The sequence below is a fragment of the Bos indicus x Bos taurus genome, chromosome 15 (genome assembly GCF_003369695.1).
Source record: "Bos indicus x Bos taurus breed Angus x Brahman F1 hybrid chromosome 15, Bos_hybrid_MaternalHap_v2.0, whole genome shotgun sequence".
NCBI lineage: Eukaryota > Metazoa > Chordata > Mammalia > Artiodactyla > Bovidae > Bos > Bos indicus x Bos taurus.
The window spans coordinates 45649806-45670245 of record NC_040090.1 but is presented as its reverse complement, the minus strand read 5'-3'; the positions used below and the strand labels follow the sequence as shown (position 1 = coordinate 45670245).

The 20440-nt window shown below is 40.2% G+C and overlaps 1 protein-coding gene across 1 annotated transcript in view; it reads right to left on the bottom strand.

Moving 5' to 3' along the window:
• Positions 1–20440, bottom strand: part of SPON1 (spondin 1) — a 306130-nt gene that overhangs the window by 167214 nt on the left and 118476 nt on the right. The window contains exons 4-5 of the mRNA XM_027563341.1: positions 13743–13816; positions 9117–9239 (exon numbers count right to left, since the gene is read on the bottom strand). Coding sequence (XP_027419142.1) covers positions 9117–9239; positions 13743–13816 — 197 coding nt within the window. The remainder of the gene's footprint in view (positions 1–9116; positions 9240–13742; positions 13817–20440) is intronic.

Here is a 20440-nt window from a genome sequence, read left to right as displayed (position 1 = left end):
GAAATTTAAAGTAAAACCTAGGTGACATGGGGATGAGTCAAAGTAACAACATCTTGGTCACTGGAGGCTCAGAAAGTGAGAAAACAGGAGAGGCGATATTTGGAGAAAAATAAATCTCCCAGAGTTAAAGGAAGAGGAAAGATGTCATATGTAAAGAACTCATAGAATGGTAAAACATTTTTCAAAAAGAAAAAAAAATCCACTTAGTCATGTTCATAGTGAAAATTAAGGAATTTAGTATTAAGATTATCAAAGATATATTTAAAAATATTGAAATGCACAAAGAGTAGATCACGTGGATAAATAAAAAATCAGGTTGACATTGGACTTAACAGTGGAATATAAGAATCCAGTATTTTACAGTATTAAAGAAAAGGTTTTTGAACTTAGGTCACAGATGGAGCCATATGCTATTTAAATGTGAGAGCATGATAAAAATATTCTCAGGTCCATCAAAAACTTTAGGGGGTTTGCCTTGCAAAGACCTGCTATGGAAAAACTTGTAAGAAATACTCAATATGAAAAACACTAAAAAGCCACAGCGATCAAAACTTTAGTGAAGATTATGTTTGTATGAAAAAGCAATGACTAAAGAAAAAATCCATAGGATATTACTTATATGTGGAATTTAAAGTATGACGCAAATGAACCTGTCTATGAAAAAGAAAAAGAATCACAGAGAGAATAGACTGGAGTTGAGGGAGGGATGGATTGGCAGATGTAAGCTATTGTATACGAAACAGATAAACAACAAGGTCTTACTATATAGCATGGAGAACTATATTCAATAGCCTCTGATAAATTCTAATGGAAAAGAATATAAAAACAAAATGTACATATGAATAACTGAAACACTTAAATCAACTCACTTCAGTAAAAAAAAGAAAATATCTGTAATAATTCAGAAATAAAGTTCTAGAAAATAATCAGTATGAAGTGTGTATTTGCGTACAGGGATCACAGAGACCAAAGGAAAGAGAGCATGCTAATGTTCTTGTTTTTGTTCAGGGAAGATATTAGGATAAAAATGTTTACAAAATCAATAGAAGTAAATAGATATAAGCATGTGTCTTAAATGAAAGGCAACCACCATAAGAACCAAAAAATGAGTCCAATAACTTTAAAGCCATCAGCAAAAAACTTGACTCAGGGAGCAGAAAGAAGTCATTTCAGAAAATAGAAGATGGCAGAAAAAATTTTAATGTGACTGTAATCACAATAACTATGGGATAGATGTGATGGAACAAAATAAAGCCAGAGGGACCTCGCATGGACCAGAGATGCTCATGTGCCGTAAATGAACATATCCCTTGGGACCTGGGATGGACTAAGCTAAAATAAAGCTTTCTAGAGTAAACATATATGAGGTTACTAAAAAAATACAAAACTCTGTAAATATAGAAAAGTAGAGATTACCTATCACATACTCTCTTATCAAAACAAAAAAAAAACTTTCAACAAAAAGGTGATCCGGAAAGAAACTCAACTAGGACATGGAGATGACAAGAGGGGATCTCTATCCTGACCAGGACTCTGGGCTGAACAAAAGTTCTTCCCCTGAGAATTTATAACCACGAGCTTGCAGTTTGATGGTGTTCTATTGCTGTGTAGTTCTTGAGTTGCTCTAAAGAGGTCTGATCTTTTGTTACTCATTTCTCTGAACGCCCATTGCTCTTCAGGGTTGTCCCTCTCCCAATTATTCTAAGCTTTCATGATGTTGTGTTGAGCACTTTTTCATTCATTGTGCTGGACATGTGGTTCTGCTCCTGTGCTCCGTACTATGAATGGGCTTGGGCCTTCTGCACTATTTGCTGTGCAGGTACTGGGTTGGCCAAAACATTCATTCGAGTTTTTCTGTTAAGATGCTATGGAAAAACCCGAGTGAATGTTTCGGCCAACTCAATACTTAGGATTCATCTTTCCCTGCTCTTCTTGGCAGTTGCCATTTGTCTATGGTCTTTTATTTTCCCTTAGTGATATTTCTTGCATGGTGTGGCCCTCTTCTCTTATCTTTTTGGATACATATATATTCACCTAGTGTTATTTTTATGGAATTTGAGGAAAGGTCAAAGATTAATATGTGCATTCAACCTGCTTGTTTATGGGAAGATGAGATTGTTTTTTCTTCTCTTCTCTCAAAGCATACTCCAGTGAGTTGTTGCTGTAAGACTCCCCAAAGAGATGGCGGGAAGGGAGGAGAAGAGAGAGAAAAAGCTATTTAATCTATTCTCTCTGCTCCTTCTTTACTGAAACAGCATATCATGACACATGTGCTTGGTACCGAATTCTATTTCCTGGTGACATACTTCATTCGTGACTCAGCCTGGTGGTGGCACAGCTGGGAAGCTCTGATGGGCACCATTACTCAGCTCAGAAAGAGATTTCCCAGTGATGATGGGAAGTAGAATTATTGTTTATTGAATGTTGAATTATTTCTGAAGTTAGATCAAGAGAAGGGGGCTGTGGTCCACATTGGGCTCATTGTTGCTACAGGCACTGGGCTAAGGAAATCCACAAATGATCTTATTTTTAAATGGGAAGGAACTCTGCAAGCTAAATGTCATAAAGCTGACAATTCTTCCCAAAGTAATTTGATGATTTAATACAATCCCACTTAAAATTCTGACAGGATCCTTTACAGAACTTGATAAAAATGATTTCACAATCATTTATAAAAATGGAAAGACAATATTGAGGAATATTTTAAGATGAAAGAGTTACCTCCATCTCCAAGCCAGAGACTGGCTTGTGAGTTCTGATGCTTCTCCCTCCCACTTCTCCACATCTAATCCATGGCAGAGTCTCCTTCTAAAAGGGAACTCAAACCCATTCATTCTCTCCATCACCACATCCGCTGCCATAGCCCAAGATACCATCATCATTGCAGTATCTTCCTTACCCATCTTCCCTTATACCTCCTGCCCCTTTCAGTGTGCTCACCCCTTAGCAGCAATATAAAGTACCCCTCCTCTCTCCTGCCACAACCTCATCAGTGATTTTTCATTGTTCATCTCCCTCCTTGCTTTCTTCCTTGCTCATTTCATAACTGCTACTCATCATTCATCCATTCATCAGCACTATTTATTGAGAGGCTTTCAATGTGCCAGATAATGACCTCAGCCCTGGGAAGGTAATGAGCAAAATCAGGCTTGATTTCTGCCAACACCCCAGTCACCAGTGGCTGACTTTAAAGACAAAGGATAATAAATATGAAAAAATTCAAATGTGTAATTAAATCAATGCCAGTTTAAAATAAGATTAATCTTTTATAACCATTAATTGGCTAAACCCAGTGGAGAAAGTGATACTGGATGCTGAAGAGGCTGGGAGAAACAGATACATTTATTCATTACTGTTAACATGGTGAACTGATACAAATGTTTTGGAGAGGCATCTGGCAAAAAGTTTCAAGAGCCAAAAAATGTCCATATCCTTTAATCCAGAAGTCTTACTCTTTGGAAATTATTTCAAGGAAATAATTCAAAGAAAGGTGGAAGAATGAAGGAAGAGTTGAAGAAGAAAGTATTTTATTGTAGAACTTTCTATATTAGCAAAAGACCTAACATCACTTAAATGTTCAATAAAAGAGCAGTTGGATAAGTGACTTAGAACAAGCTGTTATAAATTATGACTATGGAAACCAAATCAAATGCGAAGAGTAGGACATGATGTGTTCAAATGTGATGTAGAAACTCTGCATACAGGTGACTATATGAAGAAATGAAAGAAGTTGCCAAGTTTAAGAGTGGTGGTGATTCATGTGACTGGATTTAAGAATTAATAATTTGTAAAAATTAAATGACCAATGGAAAAGATGGCTGAGTTTCATGCTGAAATTAACTTTGATTCCATAGAGTATTCCAATGGCCATGTTTATATTCTAGACAATCTGTTGCCATATGAAAAAAATTGGCTCTTGGAAAAAATGTTACTTTTGTCAACATATATTTGTCAAACGGTATTAAAATCATGTTACATCAAAAATGAGGGAAGTTATGCAGTTGACATTATCAAGGGAAATTACAGAGTCTCTGTGGGGTAGAAGCATTTGTCAAAAACCCAGATACTGTGCTCAGAGCAAGAAAGCAAAGAGACTCAGCACCTGTTAGGCAACTCCCAATTCCCTGGTGAAGAGTGGGCATATCTCCAGCCTCTGAGACATCCCTACACGGTAATGCTGCCTATTCACCAGGTTCCTGTAAAGAACAAATGCTCCTGGAGCACTGCAGACTTGCAGTACCGAGGACAGACACTGGGGGCATGCCCTTTTCCTAACACTGAATCCAGAGCTCTGACTTCTAACCTAGGATCTCTGCAGCCCAGGTCTTTGTACAGTGGGACCACGCTGTTCAGAATTTGGTAGCAGTTGAGACCATGGTGGTATAGCAGGGCCTTATTAAAAGATGCTTTGTGAATGAGATATGTAATTTTACTGCAGAGGAGAGAAGACCACCTTGTGGTAGCCACAGAGGAAGGCAAAAGGGAATCAGAAGATCTGAGCTTTGATTTTAGTTCTGAACTCTCTCTGGCTATGTGATCTAAGCCCTTAATTGTGTGTGTGTGTGTGTGTTTGGATTTTTTTCCCCACTAAAAAATTAGAAGGTAAAACTTGCATGATCCAGGTTTCAAATGGATTTCTAGAAACCACACACTTAGGAGTGTTTTAAAAAGATTTCAGTCAGCCAAATAAATGAACTAATGATTGAATGAATAAAAAAAAAAAAAAAGATTTTACTATTTCCAGATGGCCAGCAGTGATCTATGGCATTGCGATTGGAGGGAATGCCAGAGATCATTTATACCATCTTCCTGCCTTCCTTACCTCAGGCTTAATTCCTCTATGAGACAGAGGCATCATAGATACAGAGAATACTCTGTCCTCCAAGAGAGGGAACCCCCAGAAACAGCATTTGGAGCAAACCATTTTGAATAATGATTGAGAAGAGCTACCTGCAGATGTGGCCCACCACAACAGATGGCTGAAAGCCACGTGGACAAGTTCCCAAGGACAACTGAAGGACAGCCCTCTTAGGCTGCTATCTAATCCTATTGCAGACATTCTCAAGCACGATTACAGACCCCCGAGACCACCCCTCACCTCCAGCCCTTTCAGAGGGATCTATGAGGTGAAAACTACTTTCATAATAATACTTAGACAAAATTTTCTTTTTGCCGTGTGTCAACATTAACACTGATGTGGCAAAAGCAATTGCAAGTAAAACTCCTGGCAGTCAGTGAGGGTGAAGGCAGTGGCCTTGAACTATATTAATCATAAATGTATTCCTTACCACCAGGGACTAGCCCTAAACAACAACCCCAAAAGTCAGTTTCACTAAGGAATAGCCTTGATGAAACAATATACGTTATTAATGTTATTAACTCTCTACCTTTAAGTACACATGTTTTTTTTTATTCTGCATGACTAATTGGGAAAAACACATGAAGCCTTTTTGCTGTATATTAAATAAAAGCACTTGTACAATTGCTTGAGGTGCAAGTTGGACACTTTCATTGTCATAAAACATCATTTTTACTTGAAAGAATGAATGACAAATTATGGTTATTCAGACTTGAGAATTTGGCATACATTTTCTTAAAAAATGAAATGAGCCTGTCACTTCAAGAAAGACCTGATGGTATTTGTTGCCAATGATAAAATCTGAGGTTTCAAGCAAAGCTTAGGCTCTTGGGAAGCTTGTATCCACTGCCATGAATTTGATAGCTTTCCAATACATTAACACTTTACTGATGAGATTGGAAATGATCTTAACAAATGAGACTTTTGATGTGGATTAAAGAAATGTTTCAGTATCTGGATTATCTGCAAAACTCAGTAAACCAATATTTTTCAAATGACCAATAGATGATGTTACAAAATCATTCATTTGTGAAAGATTCATTGAAAGTACAAGGGAAAGCAACACATTTTAATGTAACAGAGTACAAGTTCACTGATGTGGTTTCTCATTCCACATTGTAATTCTCCTTTAAGAAACTACCATTTGCAGAGTTTGAGTGTAACATCAAATAAGATTATCTGTAATTATCTGAAAAGGTTATTTAAATATGCTTCTCATTGCCAATTACATATCTGTGTGAGACAGAATTTTCTTCATATACTTAAGCCAAAAAAAAAAAGATATGACACAACAGGTTAAATGCAGAGGCCAGTATGAGGATCCAGGTGTCTTCCATTAAACCAGGTATTAAAGAGACTTGCAAAAATGTAAAACAATGACATCTTTTTCACTAAATTTCTTTTGTTTGGACAATACAGCTATTTTCATAAAATATGTTGACATGTAATAAGCTAATCATTGTTAATTCATTATATGTTACTTTTTAAAATTAACTAATAAGTGATATTTTAAAATATCTGTTTTAATTTTTGAGGTGGTGAATATTGAGACACAATCCATCTAAACAAAAGCATGTTGAAGTTCTCAATAATTTTTAAGCCTGTATGAGAAACCCTGAAATTAAAAAGCTTGAGAACTGCTGCTCAGAGATGCATGCAGAGAAAGTGGAATTTGGGATGAGTAATTAATGAAAAGAGGAGAACTTGTCATGTATCAGTTTGCAATATTGCTGAAAAGTGTCATGACTAAATTGGGCTTAACAGCCAGGGTTGGTTATGAAGACAGAATCGTCCCTGGAGGGGTAAAATGAAAGTCATCTATGACTTAAGACTGGCAGAAATCACTTCTGTGCATATTGAATTCTCAAGTTCCCAGTTAGACCCAGTTATTCCCAAGGGCACCTCTCTAATTTGCTCCAGTGCCCTTAGTGTCCAAGTTCACCCCTTTCCCTGCTCAGTACTGACCACCATGACTAATGTGGGCTACAAATCTGCCTCCTGGGCCATGGTGCATGCCACTCTGATTCCACCTACAGTACCCAGGACTCGGGAAGGTCTGCCTCCTGGGCCATGGTGCATGCCACTCTGATTCCACCTACAGTACCCAGGACTCGGGAAGGCCAAAGGCACTTGCAGGCACTAAGAATGAAAGATGAGCGTGTTGTGGCTCTTGTCCTGGAGGACTTCTCAGTGTGGTGGAGAAGAAAAGCTCCTGAAGAAATAATTATGGTATGATGTGATAAATGCTTTTCTGAGCATAGTGACACATTTTCTTCCAATCAAAAATGAGGACACACTCTGACCTCTGACTATGGAAGTATCCTCAGGGATCTGGAACACATGTCTGCTTATACATGTATTAAGAAATTCCCAAAAAAACTCCACAGAAATTCTTTGTAGATTTGTACTTGATTTGGCCCAAAGACCCAGAAACAATGGTTTGTACCCTTTTAAAAAAATTCTGGGAAATAACCAGTGTCAGAATAGAAAAGGGCAAGAAGTGCCATAGGATTACAAAAGATGGGTAATGAGCCCCTAACATTTTATTTCCTCTGGGTTAGTGGATGGGAGACACTAGAGGAAATTTTTTCCATCATACTGTTGAGTGGCTTTTTTCCCCTCAGGCAGAGTCCAACATTGTTCACACAGGTCTCTCACACCAGCTGAATCAGATCAAGAGTCAGAAGAATGAACTAGTATGAAGCTTCTAAGATTGCAAGCCTTGATTACATGTGGGTAAAATTAAACAATAAGGCTCTTGATCTGCCAAGAAATGCTGGAGTCCCCTCTGGGTGGGCTGTTTGGGGACCATGGAGGTTCTGGTCTGGACTGGGTCTTCTTAAGTCCTAATCATGTACCCTTTGCCTCCGCCCCTTCCTTTGAGGCTGACCTAAATCCCCCCTTTTAGTCCCTTTCTGCAGCGTCCCTGTTCTTTCCCAGCTGTGGCAACCTCAGAGTGAAGTGAACAAGAACGAAACACACAATGAGCAGAAAAAGCATGCTCAGTACCACACACAGACATCCTGCCACCCACAGAGAGAATGGGGGACACTGCGTCTCAAAGGCGATCCAAACAGAAGGCAGGACGAGGAGCCTGACAAAACTCTTCTGCATCTTGGATCCACTACCATTAACCATTTATTCTGAGGGTTCTACAACTGCTGATTCAACCAACCATGGGTCATAAACATCTGGGGAAAAAATTTCAGAAAGTCTTAAAAAACTAAACTTGAATTTGCCACACAATAGCTATTGACCCAGCATTTACAATGTATTTACAACTGTTTACATTGTATCAGGTATTGTAAGTAATCTAGAGATGATTTAAAGTATATGGGAGGATCTGCACATGTCATTTTATTGAAGGGACTGAGCATTCATGGATTTTGATATCCATGGGGTTATTGGAACCAGTCTGTCTTGAATACCGAGGGATGATTGTACTTGCATTGGACTAGGAGTAAATCATGATGTCTCTGTGGTTTCCAGTAAATTCATCCACAAAAGCAAGGTATTTTGATGATGAAATGACACATACATGAGAATTCTCACCACATAATAATTCACTATTCATGGTTATAATTTTCATATCATTTGTGTGGTTAATTAATGTCTCTCTCCCCATTAAAGAAGGGTTGTGTCTTGTTTTATTCACTGTTATAAATATATCTAAAGTTTAGCACAGCATTTGACACATGTTAGGCATTTGATGAGACAATTGTTTGATAAAAAGGAGTGGTAGGGTCCTGGTTAAGTGTCTACTCTAAAACAACAAGTTTGGGGTTGCCTGACAACTCTTATGGATTGGTATTGACTACCTGGAGCATGGTGCCATAAGGATTCTAAGGTGGTATCTGATATATCACCTGATGCACACTCTGGTTGAGGATGCTGAATATTTGTTGACCTTGGTTTATGAAGTCAAGGTTTGTTTTGCCAGCTCTTCCAGCACAAATAGGCCAGTTGTATGAATACAGTCACTTTAAGAGAACTGAGGTGATCAACTATCTGGCCTGAAGATAAACAGCATGACCTCAGGAATATTTTTTAAAATCACAGATAAGAAAACACTTAGAATAATGCTATGCAAAGAAGCTGAATGCGTACCACTGTGATATCTGCCTGTCTCAACGAATTCACTTATTTGGAATGTGTTTCACGAATGAGTAAGTAAGCAGCATCAGCTCGTGTACCCCACAATCAGACAGAACTTTGTAAGACCCTCTCCCCCAGCCCATAAAATAGCTGTTCTACTCACGAGGGTAATCCTTTGGGTGTGTCTTCTCAGACCAGTTCCCATAAAATGTGAGCCTGTACTTAGCAGTCCCACAGGCGCAGCAGTCTAGGATTGGTTTGTCAGTCACCCCATCAAATGTGGAATCTGAAAGAGTCCAGAAAGTCACAAAATTAGGAAGCAACTGTGAGTCATTTATAAGGCAGTGACATCTTGGTCTCATCCTGTCTTAATGCTTGGGAAAAGAATGTGAAATGCAGTTTGTGTGTGTGTGTGTGCTCAGTCACTACTTGGTCATGTCCAACTCAGTGACCCCATGAACTGTAGCCCGCCAGGCTCCTCTGTCCATGGGATTTTCCCAGCAAGAATACAGGAGTGGGTTGCTGGTCCCTTCTCTAGAGGATCTTCCTGAACCAGGGATTGGACGTGCATCTCCTGCATTGGCAGGCAGATGCTTTAACACTGATTCACCTAGGAATCAAACTGCAGTTCTTACTGATTACTAATTCAGAACCAGGTCCAGCTATAACAGATTTTATTTAACTCTAAGGATGATCACTATATTTTCCAAATTAAAAATAAATCAGAACTTTTGCTCTAATAATGTGAGGAGACCTATGGGACCAATAACATAGAATATTTGGGATGGAGGCTATCTTGGTAAAGTTTATTGTTATCCTTTCTGGACCCGAATCTCTTTTCCCATCCCTCCCACAATAGGATTTCTCCACCAGATTTCAAGAGGAATATGCATGTGTGTGTGTGTTTCCTAAGGAATATTCTCTGGGGCCAAACTGCCAGGACAAGAAGGAAAAGCTTTGAAGGAGAGCAATGAGAACAAGCAGAGAGACATAAGGAATGCTGAAAATTATTTCTAAAAAATTATGCATATGCAGTCATATCACTTCTTATCAAGCTTTCAGAGACTTCACTGGGAGGGTTGGGCATTTGGGAATATGTTCATAAGTTCAGGTTTACTTCTGAGCATAGAAACAGCCGGGAAAAACTCGAGATTCTCTCTCCGCCCCCACGTTTAGCTGTGAATAGCTCATAAATGGAAAAAAAGAGATTACCTGAATAAATTCAGTATTTCTGATTGTCAGGCCCACATCCCTAACTGTGCATTGTTGCTTTTAGTCTGTTCTGCTTCCTGCAAGATGAAAACAATGTCTGCAGACGCAACTTGCTTCAGCTGCTTTTCCTGTGGTTCCTCAGGAGATATTAACATGAATGTTCTCCCTCTTTTTCTTTTGCAAGTTGGACATTTAATCTTAACTATTATATAAAGAGCAGCAAAAGAGAGTTTAAAAATCTTTTTGAGAGTTAGGAAGAGCATTTTACAAGTCTTCCTTATGGAATTCACTGAGTTCTTTTGGGTTGAATATGCAAAATCAGCAATAGGTGAAATAAGAGAATTCTGGGTTCGAGGATGGAGACAAAAGTATGGGATACTGTAATAATCACCGCATTGCAGAGAGTCCTCGTATGTGTTGATTCCTTTCCATATACTGTCTCATTTAATCCCGGCAATCCTAGGACATCAGGACTTTGGTTAAGCCCATTTTATAGATCATAAAACTAACGCACATTAGTTAACCAGCCCAAAGTCACTGAGTTGATGGGTGGTGCAGGCAGAACTGGAACCCAGGTCTTTTTTGAATCTACAGCCCATACTAACTCTGAACCTGTATACCATATCACTGCAGGAAAGACCTTCTGCTGGACAGGTTTGCATAAACAACAGTGGGAGAAATCTGTGTGTTTCTCATTTAGCTTTTTCAAACAAAGAATGGTGCATTAAAAAAAAATAGTTATCTACAGAGCTCCATGATCTCTAAATAGCCCTAAAGAAGAGATCTGAAACCACCCCAAATAGAAATCATTGTTTGGCTACTTTTTGTACACTAGGAAGAGGCAAGAGCATTGTGTGTGTTAGAAGCAAGCTTCCCACTTCCCGATGTACACGAAGTCCAGGTCTGATTGCTGTGTGAGCCACTTTGATACTTAAGGGACAAGCGCTATTGACTATATTTCAGAAAAGTTGGCATAAATGAGTAACTCCTAAAGGTTTTTCCTTTTCACATTTCCATTATGATCACCTATGTTTTAAAAAGACTAAATTAGTTTTGAAAAAAGGATTCAGAGCTAAGAGATACATGCTGGGGTTTCAGTTGTAACTACTAGGCACTGTTAAATGAAGCAGCAATAATTTCTCAAAGAACCAAAATGACGCAAACTGGTAGCTCCACTTTATCGAAAGGGCTTTCTGATATAAGCAGTGAACTTAAAGATACATCCAGGGGTTCAAGGGAAAGCACTTATAATAAACACTTTGGAATTCCAAAGAAAAAGAAGCTTCCATTGAAAAAATAAATTTTTAAGTTTGAAAATAAAAACAGACATGCTGTTTCCTACTGAGGAAAAGCCCACTGAAAATGAATCAGGTTTTTTTCCTTTTTTTTTTTTTTTTTAAACTAGTCAAGTGAATCAGGTTTTCAAAGGGCAGTGATAGCAAGTGTTAACTTACCCCTCTTCTCCTAACCTCATGCTATGCTATGCTAAGTCATTTCAGTCGTGTCCGACTCTGTGTGACCCCAGAGATGGCAGCTCCCCAGGCTCTGCCATCCCTGGGATTCTCCAGGCAAGAACACTGGAGTGGGTTGCCATTTCCTTTTCCAATGCATGAAAGTGAAAAGTGAAAGTGAAGTCACTCAGTCATGTCCGACTCTTAGCGACCCCATGGACTACAGCCTACCAGGCTCCTCTGTCCAAGGGATTTTCCAGGCAAGAGTACTGGAGTGGGGTGCCATGGCCTTCTCCGAGGGCGTGCCTAATACCCTTGGTAACTTGAAACTTGAAGTTGGTAACTTAAAACCCTGTAGCATCTCTCAAGCTATACTGCCCCCCTCATTTCTACTCTTAATACCAGCTTCCTTTTCTACTCTTATCTTATTCTTTTTTCAGTGGGGCGAGGGGGGGTTGGGGAGGGCTGCACTGGGTCTTGTGTGAGGCACATAGGATCTTGTCCCCCGACCAGGAGGAAACCTGGGAACCTCTAGCACTGGCAGCATGCAGTCTTAACTGGACCACCAGGCAAGTCTCTCTGGTCTTATTTTTGTTTCTCTTCCCTTGCTGATTATCCCTTCTCTATCTACGTTTTTTCTCATCTCTGCTTCTCCCTTCACCTTTTCCTCTTTCTCCCTTGTGGGTGACATGGTCTTAAAGTGAGCATATGTGTGCATTTGTTTATTATAGGTCACCTTTTGGAATATTTTATGTTTCTGCTTTTAATTGTAAGTAACTTAATGTTTCATGCCTCTTTTGAAAAATAACTACCTATTTTCTGCCCCAGCTCACCCATAGGGAGACCTAGGTTTTGATCTACCCAAAGCAACAACCCAAGCTACTGAACTGGGAGATAGCACTTTGGTAGAAATGCAATGGTTAGGGCACTGGCTTCTAGGTTCAAACTGTGACCTCCTCATGAGCTGTCTGATGCTGAGTGAGCTATTTAAACTTTTCATGGCTCAGGCTTCTCATCTGTAAAATAGGGATGATGTAATCCACATAGGATTCTGGTGCTGATGACATGATTAAGGCGTGTGAAGTACTTAGAATGGTGCCTGGCATACAACAAGCACAAATAAATTCGCTATTATTATTTTCCTAGAGGACATTTACCAGCTTCTCTTTTTCTTAGTAGCTTATCATTTGTTAGAAATAGAATGATTTCTTCTCAAACCATGATAGACTGATTTCTTCTCAAACCGTGAATTGCTCTAAAGGTAAATAAAAAGTCTGCACAAATTAATAGAAAAGAGAGCATGAAGATGTACAATTTCAGCACATTTTCCACTTTTATTTAGTTCTTTAATGACTTCTAACACATTTAGATGTTTAAAATCTTAATTTTTCATGGTAGATTAATAAATAAGCCCTGGGATGTTGATAACAATAGCTAACATACACACATATATAATAAATAATTGTATGTATGTGTATGTACGAGCATATATATGTGTATGTACATGTATATATACACACATGTACATATATGTATATTTACTGTGTACTAGGAGGCATGGTAGGTACTATACATTCCAGTGTCATGGAGGACTGAAGGTAACCACTGATTGCGTGCATGCCTGTGTGCTAAGGATGCCTGCACATCCAAGGACCAGATCCCTAGACGAGGTGAGGGTCAAAATCAAAGCCCCCTTGGCATTCCTGTTCCCTAGAGAAAATCAGCTCATCCTGCCTGGGTGCCCCACAAGTTCCTGCTAGTGATTATTCCAGAAAACCATTACAGACTTTTTAGAGGTACACAATTGTGTGTTCCTTAATTAAGTCCTGTGAATTATTCCAAGGAATCTCTTCAGAATAATCACTGTTTCACAAAAATAACGAGACGACGACACCAATATAAGGTATATTATCTCCTACCCAGGGAATCAAGCTGAGTAATTAGAGTTTAAGGCAGATCCAATTATCCACAGCACACAGCTAGATTAAAAATTGGAACTACGTGAGGAAGCAGGACCCAGAGGAACTCAGAAAATCCAACTAATTCCTGTGGTTGAATGCTTAGACTGATTGAGCCAACTTCCATTTATCTGGTCCTCTCCAGTCCACACATCCAGACCTTCTTACCTTGTTCACAAAGTTTCTTGGTCAGAGAGCCTTCATCTTGAAAATAAATGATGCGTTTCTGTACGATGCTAGCCCTGTGGGGAAAGAAGACACACACATGATGAGGAGGGCAAGTCTGGGGGACGTCAGATTTCCGCTGGTCCACCTACAGCTGTGTGGCTTTGAGGGCATGCCCTCAACTCATGTGGCTTGGTTTCTTCAGTGGAAAACTGGTATTAATGATAATAGCTACCTCCTAGGATTGCTATGAGATCTAAGGTAAGAACTCTTATGTCAAGAGTTCAGCATACACTTAGAAACCACTCAATAAATGTTAGTTATTGTGGTGATGTTGGTGGTACTCATATTATTGTTAAGGTAGGAAAGTGAACTAACAGCATCTTCAGTAACTTTTCTCAATGGTTCATTTACTCTAGTTTTATATCAAACTATTGAGGCCATTTATAGATCAAGCAAATTCAAATCAGGGAAGCATGTCAAATTCTCTTCCTGAAGGGGGAAAAAAACCTCAAAAATATATTTTGATTTGTTCTGAAAATGTCATTCTATATCTTTCCTGAAAGTCTAGACGAAACTGTCTCTTACATTCTGAACAAAGACAACTTCAGCTGTTACATCTCTCTTAAACATGTCAAACTCAAACACAGTATCTTAGAATTTGGAAAGATATTCTGAGGTTGAAAAATGACTTGATTTGGCCAGCATATATTTTCTCTTTAATCTAGGATTGCACAGACATACTACGTCTCCTTTTACCCACTCAACTGTTGATTTTCAGCTGCCCTTGAAGAGCCCTGAAACCCAGTGTTCCAGCAATTTGAAAAGTCTACAGCACAGTAGACTTGAGACAGTGCCTGTGGATCTCGGGCCATTTCTATTGATTTTCTTCAGCCATGCTACTCAATCAAAAGGCAATTTTCACTTTGATTTGCCCCATTTAACAGATAAAGGGAGCTCTTGACTCCATCACAGCTGACCACACTGAACCAGGGAAAGTCACACAAGCTGCCTCATGTCACATGATTTCAAACCCAGGAAGGGCCCATGTATGCATGGATCTGCTGAGCAGAGTCAGTTTTCTCAATGGTCTGGGCCTATGCCAAATGGCTTTCCAAAGAAATATCTACTCTATCCCCAGTCTTACACAAAAGAATAAAATTGAGGCCAGCCTACTGATGTCTTTTACAGTCTGTCCCACCCCAAGAGAGAAGAGATGTTGAAATAAATGAATGAAATATACTTCCTGTTGACACAAAGCTACTGTGAATATTTATCCATTCTGTTGACCATCAAGCAGAGAGTTTTTTCAGGCCAAGAGAACACTCTAGAGAACATTCACCCCAAAGTAAAAAAAAAAAAAAGGCTTCTGTTAGCTGGAGCATCCTACCACTTTGAAAAGGCCTCAGGGAGCCCTGAGGCGGGCAAGGAGTAGGCCTAGTGGGAAATATCCCAGGTCCCACCTTCCTGCTGCAACCATTTCAACTTAACCTAACTCATTTCAACCCATTTGTCTTCCTGTTGTATCTGCTGGTGTATTTTCAACAGTTAGAATTTGGAAAGAATATTTTGAGGTTGAAAAATGACTTGCTTTTGGCCAGCATATAGCAGATAATTTCTGGAGGTGTGCTTAGCAAACAGGCACTAGACAGGGAGGGACACTGTCATAAACAAGACATATGGGGCCACTTCCCATTCCCAGAGTTGGCAGAATAGTGGCAAGAAAGTATCAAACAAACAAATCCTCAGGTAACGAATGGAGACGTCCACAGGGTATGAGAGAGTGTAACACAGGGGATCCTGACCAAGCCAGGAAAGGCTCCTCCCAGAAAAGGTGGCTGTGCTTAGATTTCAGTGAGTATAAGCTAATTAGACAAGTGGGATGGAGGAGCAAAGATGAGGGCATCCTTTGTAAGATCCTTCATGTGGGGAGGGCTGTGGTGAGCCAGGGAGGTGTGAGATGAGCTGGGAAGGTGGGCAGGGCCAAATCACCCAGAGCCGTGCAGGGAGATGGCATTTTACTCCAAGCTTGATGAGAAGTCTTTGAGGAATTTGCCCTGAGGAGTGAGATGATCCGGTTTGCACTTTTAAAAGAGCACTTGAGCCAAAAAGTAAAAACGGATTTGTGTGGGGTTGTAGTATACAGAGCTCCCATGCAAATAAAATTTCGTTTCAATAAAATTCTCTTGATAAAATGATTTGAAAACACCTGATCTACAGGATAAAATATTAACCTACCATGATATTCAAGGCTTTTCATAAAAAACTTCTCCCAAACACCTCCTAGCTTTATTTGTTGGCATTTTGTGCCACGCTCCCTGGGTGCCAGACTGTGACAAGTTTATCCCTCCTTCTCTGAACATTTCTTTCACTCCACACTCCCTTACCTGTGCTATTTCCTCTCCCAGAATCTCCCATCACCTGTCTCTGCGAGAGTCTGTAACAGACACTCTGAATTGTCTTCCTCCCTATGATTTAAAGGTGAGGTTTCCCTGGTGGCTCAGTGGTAAAGAATCCACCTGCAATGCAGGAGACACAGGTTCGATTCCTTAGTCAGGAAGAACCCCTGGAGACAGAAATGGCAATCCATTCTAGTGTTCTTGCCTGGGAAATCCCATGGACAGAGGAGCCTGGCAGGCTACAGACCATGGGATCACAAAAGAGCTGGAGATGACTGAGCAACAGCAACAACATGATTTAATGTCAGAGAAAAATGATGCTTAGAAAATTACATCACTCGCAGATTTTCCAAAACTATAAATTATAATTATAAATTTATTGAGGGGCCAGAAATAGAAAAATAAATTTTCTTTAAGCTATGTCTGTTTCTTTCAAGACTTGTTTTATAAAGTCAAGGTGGCCCTCTTTTTGATAACAGCTGTAACTTCTGAGCCCTTGTTTTGTGCCACTCATTGTGCTAGGGAGGTCCTTCATGTGCATTATCTTATGCTTCACATATACTGCTGCTGCTGGTGCTGCTGCCAAGTCACTTCAGTTGTGTCTGACTCTGTGCGACCCCATAGACGGAAGCCCACAAGGCTCCCCCGTCCCTGGGATTCTCCAGGCGAGAACACTGGAGTGGGTTGCCACTTCCTTCTTCAATGCATTACAGGTCCTCAAATTCTTTATCAAAACACTTGGGCTAGATGTGTTCCTGAGTTCAGGGTTTTTCAGCTATTAGAAAGTGAAGATGGCAATAGGCCGTTAACAACTCCATGACCAAACACATCCATCTTCTGCAGCAAAATATTTGAGTATTCATTCTAAGAGAGTAAATAAAATCTATAAACAGTTTCATATCAGTTTAGGTCAAGTTCAGCAAACTTATCAAAATGCTCTTATTTTAAGAGGGATTAAGATGAGGGTTTGTGTTACTTTCATTCTAATCTTATGGGTGAGGATGACTGAGATGCCGGGAGGTTAAGTAACATGCTCAAGGTTTTGAAGCCTTTCATCTACTGCCAAAGCCCATGGTCTGTCTGAGACTCAGAGTGCTTATAAGGATTAAAGATGATTACGAATAAAGAGTATAACTGCACTCTGAGGAAAGTACTCTTATAAAACGTAACCTCAGATTGATTTGGGGGGGATGTATTTTAGGATCTCATGGCACACACAGTGGAGATCTGAGACTTCGGTGGGTCTCCACGGAGCCTGGGTCATGATAACATGAAGCTCTCCATAAAAATGCAAGGATACATCCCTATTCCCAAACTGAGCCAACCCTCTGGACCATGCACTTTGGATTTCAAACTCTGTGCAGATCCAATGAGGGATACAAGGCTTGTTCTGATCAGGCCCTGGTGGTCTAGCCTTATCTCTGTCCAGTGCCTCCTGAGCCCCTACCCAAACCATATCCCAAATCTGTCTTCATGATCTCACATTCTGGGCCCCTGTCCATGAGACTCCTCTGTCCATCCTCACAATTCTTCAATATAAACCACACACACACACACCCCTCAATTACCTAACATACTCAACCAAGATGTTACTTAGAATGATGTCTGGTCTGCAAGCTCTTCCTATGAGAGCTAAAACCCCTTGGGCTAATCCTACCCCAGCACTTACTGACCTATTATAATTGCCTGTTCACTTTTCTATCTCCTGTGCTAGTATAAGCTTCCCAGGAGCAGGAACTGTATCTTACTTATCTTTATAGATGCTAGTACTGTTGCAGCCCTGGGATTCAAATAGAAGGAAGGATGTTTGGAAAGGAAAGAGGCCATGATGAAGGTCTCAGTAGGTAGACACAGGGACGTGTAACTCAGGAAAGATATGAGGAGGGCGAGGAGGATGGATATGGGAATCACTGGGGCAGAAGTCAGGGTCAAAGCTTTTAGAGTGGCTGACATCACCCAGGAAGAAAGTGTGGGGAGTGAGAAGAGAGTCTAGCTGAGTTCAGAACTCTGAAGGCCAACATTCACCCACAGATACACCAGCAGAGACCAAGACATTGGAAAACTTGGTTGCAGGAGATGTTTCTTTTTATTCCTCATTTGGTCAACTCCTGGGAGAATTTTATATTCTGAGAAAATACATTTCATTTCAAGCCTGTTCCCATCAGAAGTATAAAACTCAGCAGAGATTTATAAATCATATTATAGTTCAGAAAAATAATAGCTTCACAAGATGAGAATGCCGTTGGTAAGAATCCCCTTAGCATTTCAAAATGACAAACTTCTCCCATTCTGTGTTGCAATTTGGCAGTCCTGTTGCATAGCATTTATATACTGATATACTGAATGCTCTCTTATCATGAAAGAGCGTGTTAAGGAAATCTAAATTAAATTTCTCAGTATGTTAGCTTCTCAAACTTTAAAATATTGAGGTTCCAAATAACTTACTAATCATTTCCAAAGTTTTCCTTTAAACCTAAAGTGGAACCTTTCCAGAAGTGCCATCCTGAATGCTCGGTGCTCGGTTCTTTTTCTGTCTGAAGAGTTTCTTCATTTGCTGTTGGGGAACTGGCCTGCTGGAGTGAAGTTGGAATTGGCTAAGTTGGAGGTTTTCTGCCTAGTACTGAAAAGGCCTGGGGTCCCTGTTCTCACTGAAAAGGACAGGGAGACCTCAAAAACTGAAGAATGTGGGTGAGTTCAGGCCACAAAATGAATGAAAAATACACATGAACCCTCAGTGGCTGGGTCACTGCCATGGAGGTGTAATTTATGTAAGGTCCTTACGACAGGCACGTTGCACAAAGTAAATATTCAGTAGTGGTAGCTGTTATCATTGTTGCTGCTAAATCACCAGCCCCTAACAAAGTGCCTGACACATAAAAGTACTTAATCAACAGAAGCTATTATGATGATTGATGTCAGGCCCATCTCCTTTGCTTATGCAGAGAAGAGGGAGAGTGTTATCTTGCTCAACAGCTTCAGGCAGAGATAATGAATGACTCCAAGGAAGTTCAGGTTCGCAGTCTCCAGACCGCAACATTTGCCAACCCTCTTCCCAGTTCCAGTAAAATCCCTGTTACTGAACATTTCTTGGAATACTTTACAAAATTTGCCTCTGATCTCAGGGATATTTTCCATAGAAGTGATCCAGCTTATAACACACAACATCTACTTCCTTTTACCAATGACTGAACAACTCTGTGGGAGGATGTAGGAATAAAATATTGAAGCATAGCATTGGTAACATCATCAGGAACTGAGGGTAACAGTCTTATTTTACTTTGCAAGGATGCCAAGTGCTAATCTGATCATGGTCTCATGTTACTCAGCAAATATTTACAGAAGCTGGGTGCATTCCATGATCCAGACTCTTACCAAACTTTTATATGCTTTATGTGGCTCGCGGGGAATGGAGCTGTGTCCAGGAGTTAACAGGCTTCCTGGCAGCTCATGGCAATGTGCTCATGGGAGAAGAAAAGTGAAAGCTTATCTGTAGGGCTTTATCTATGGCACACACAAGGACTCCATGGTTGTCCAACACTAAGGTCACAAAGCTATAGATTTGGAGACTGTTATAATTGTCTACCATGACTGCAAATGACCAAATCTAGTAAATTATAGACAGAGCTAGCTGCCAGGAGATTCAGTTTCAGTTCAGTTGCTCAGTCGTGTTCGACTCTTTGCGATCCCATGAACCGCAGCATGCCAGGCCTCCCTGTCCATCATCAACTCCCAGAGCCTACCCAAACTCATGTCCATTGAGTCTGTGATGCCATCCAACCATCTCATCCTCGTTGTCCCCTTCTCCTCCTGCCCTCAATCTTTCCCAGCATCAGGGTCTTTTCAAATGAGTCAACTCTTCGCATCAGGTGGCCAAAGTATTGGAGTTTCAGCTTCAACATCAGTCCTTCCAATGAACACCCAGGACTGATCTCCTTTAGGATGGACTGGTTGGATCTCCTTGCAGTCCAAGAGACTCTCAAGAGTCTTCTCCAACACCACAGTTCAAAAGCATCAATTCTTCAGTGCTCAGCTTTCTTTATAGTCCAATTCTCACATCTATACATGACTACTGAAAAAACCATAGCCTTGACTAGATGGACCTTTGTTGGCAAAGTAATGTCTCTGCTTTTTAATATGCTTTTTAGGTTGGTCATAACTTTCCTTCCAAGGAGTAAGCGTCTGTTAATTTCATGGCTGCAATCACCATCTGCAGTGATTTTGGAGCCCCCCAAAACAAAATCAGCCACTGTTTCCACTGTTTCCCCATCTATTTCCCATGAAGTGATGGGACCAGATGCCATG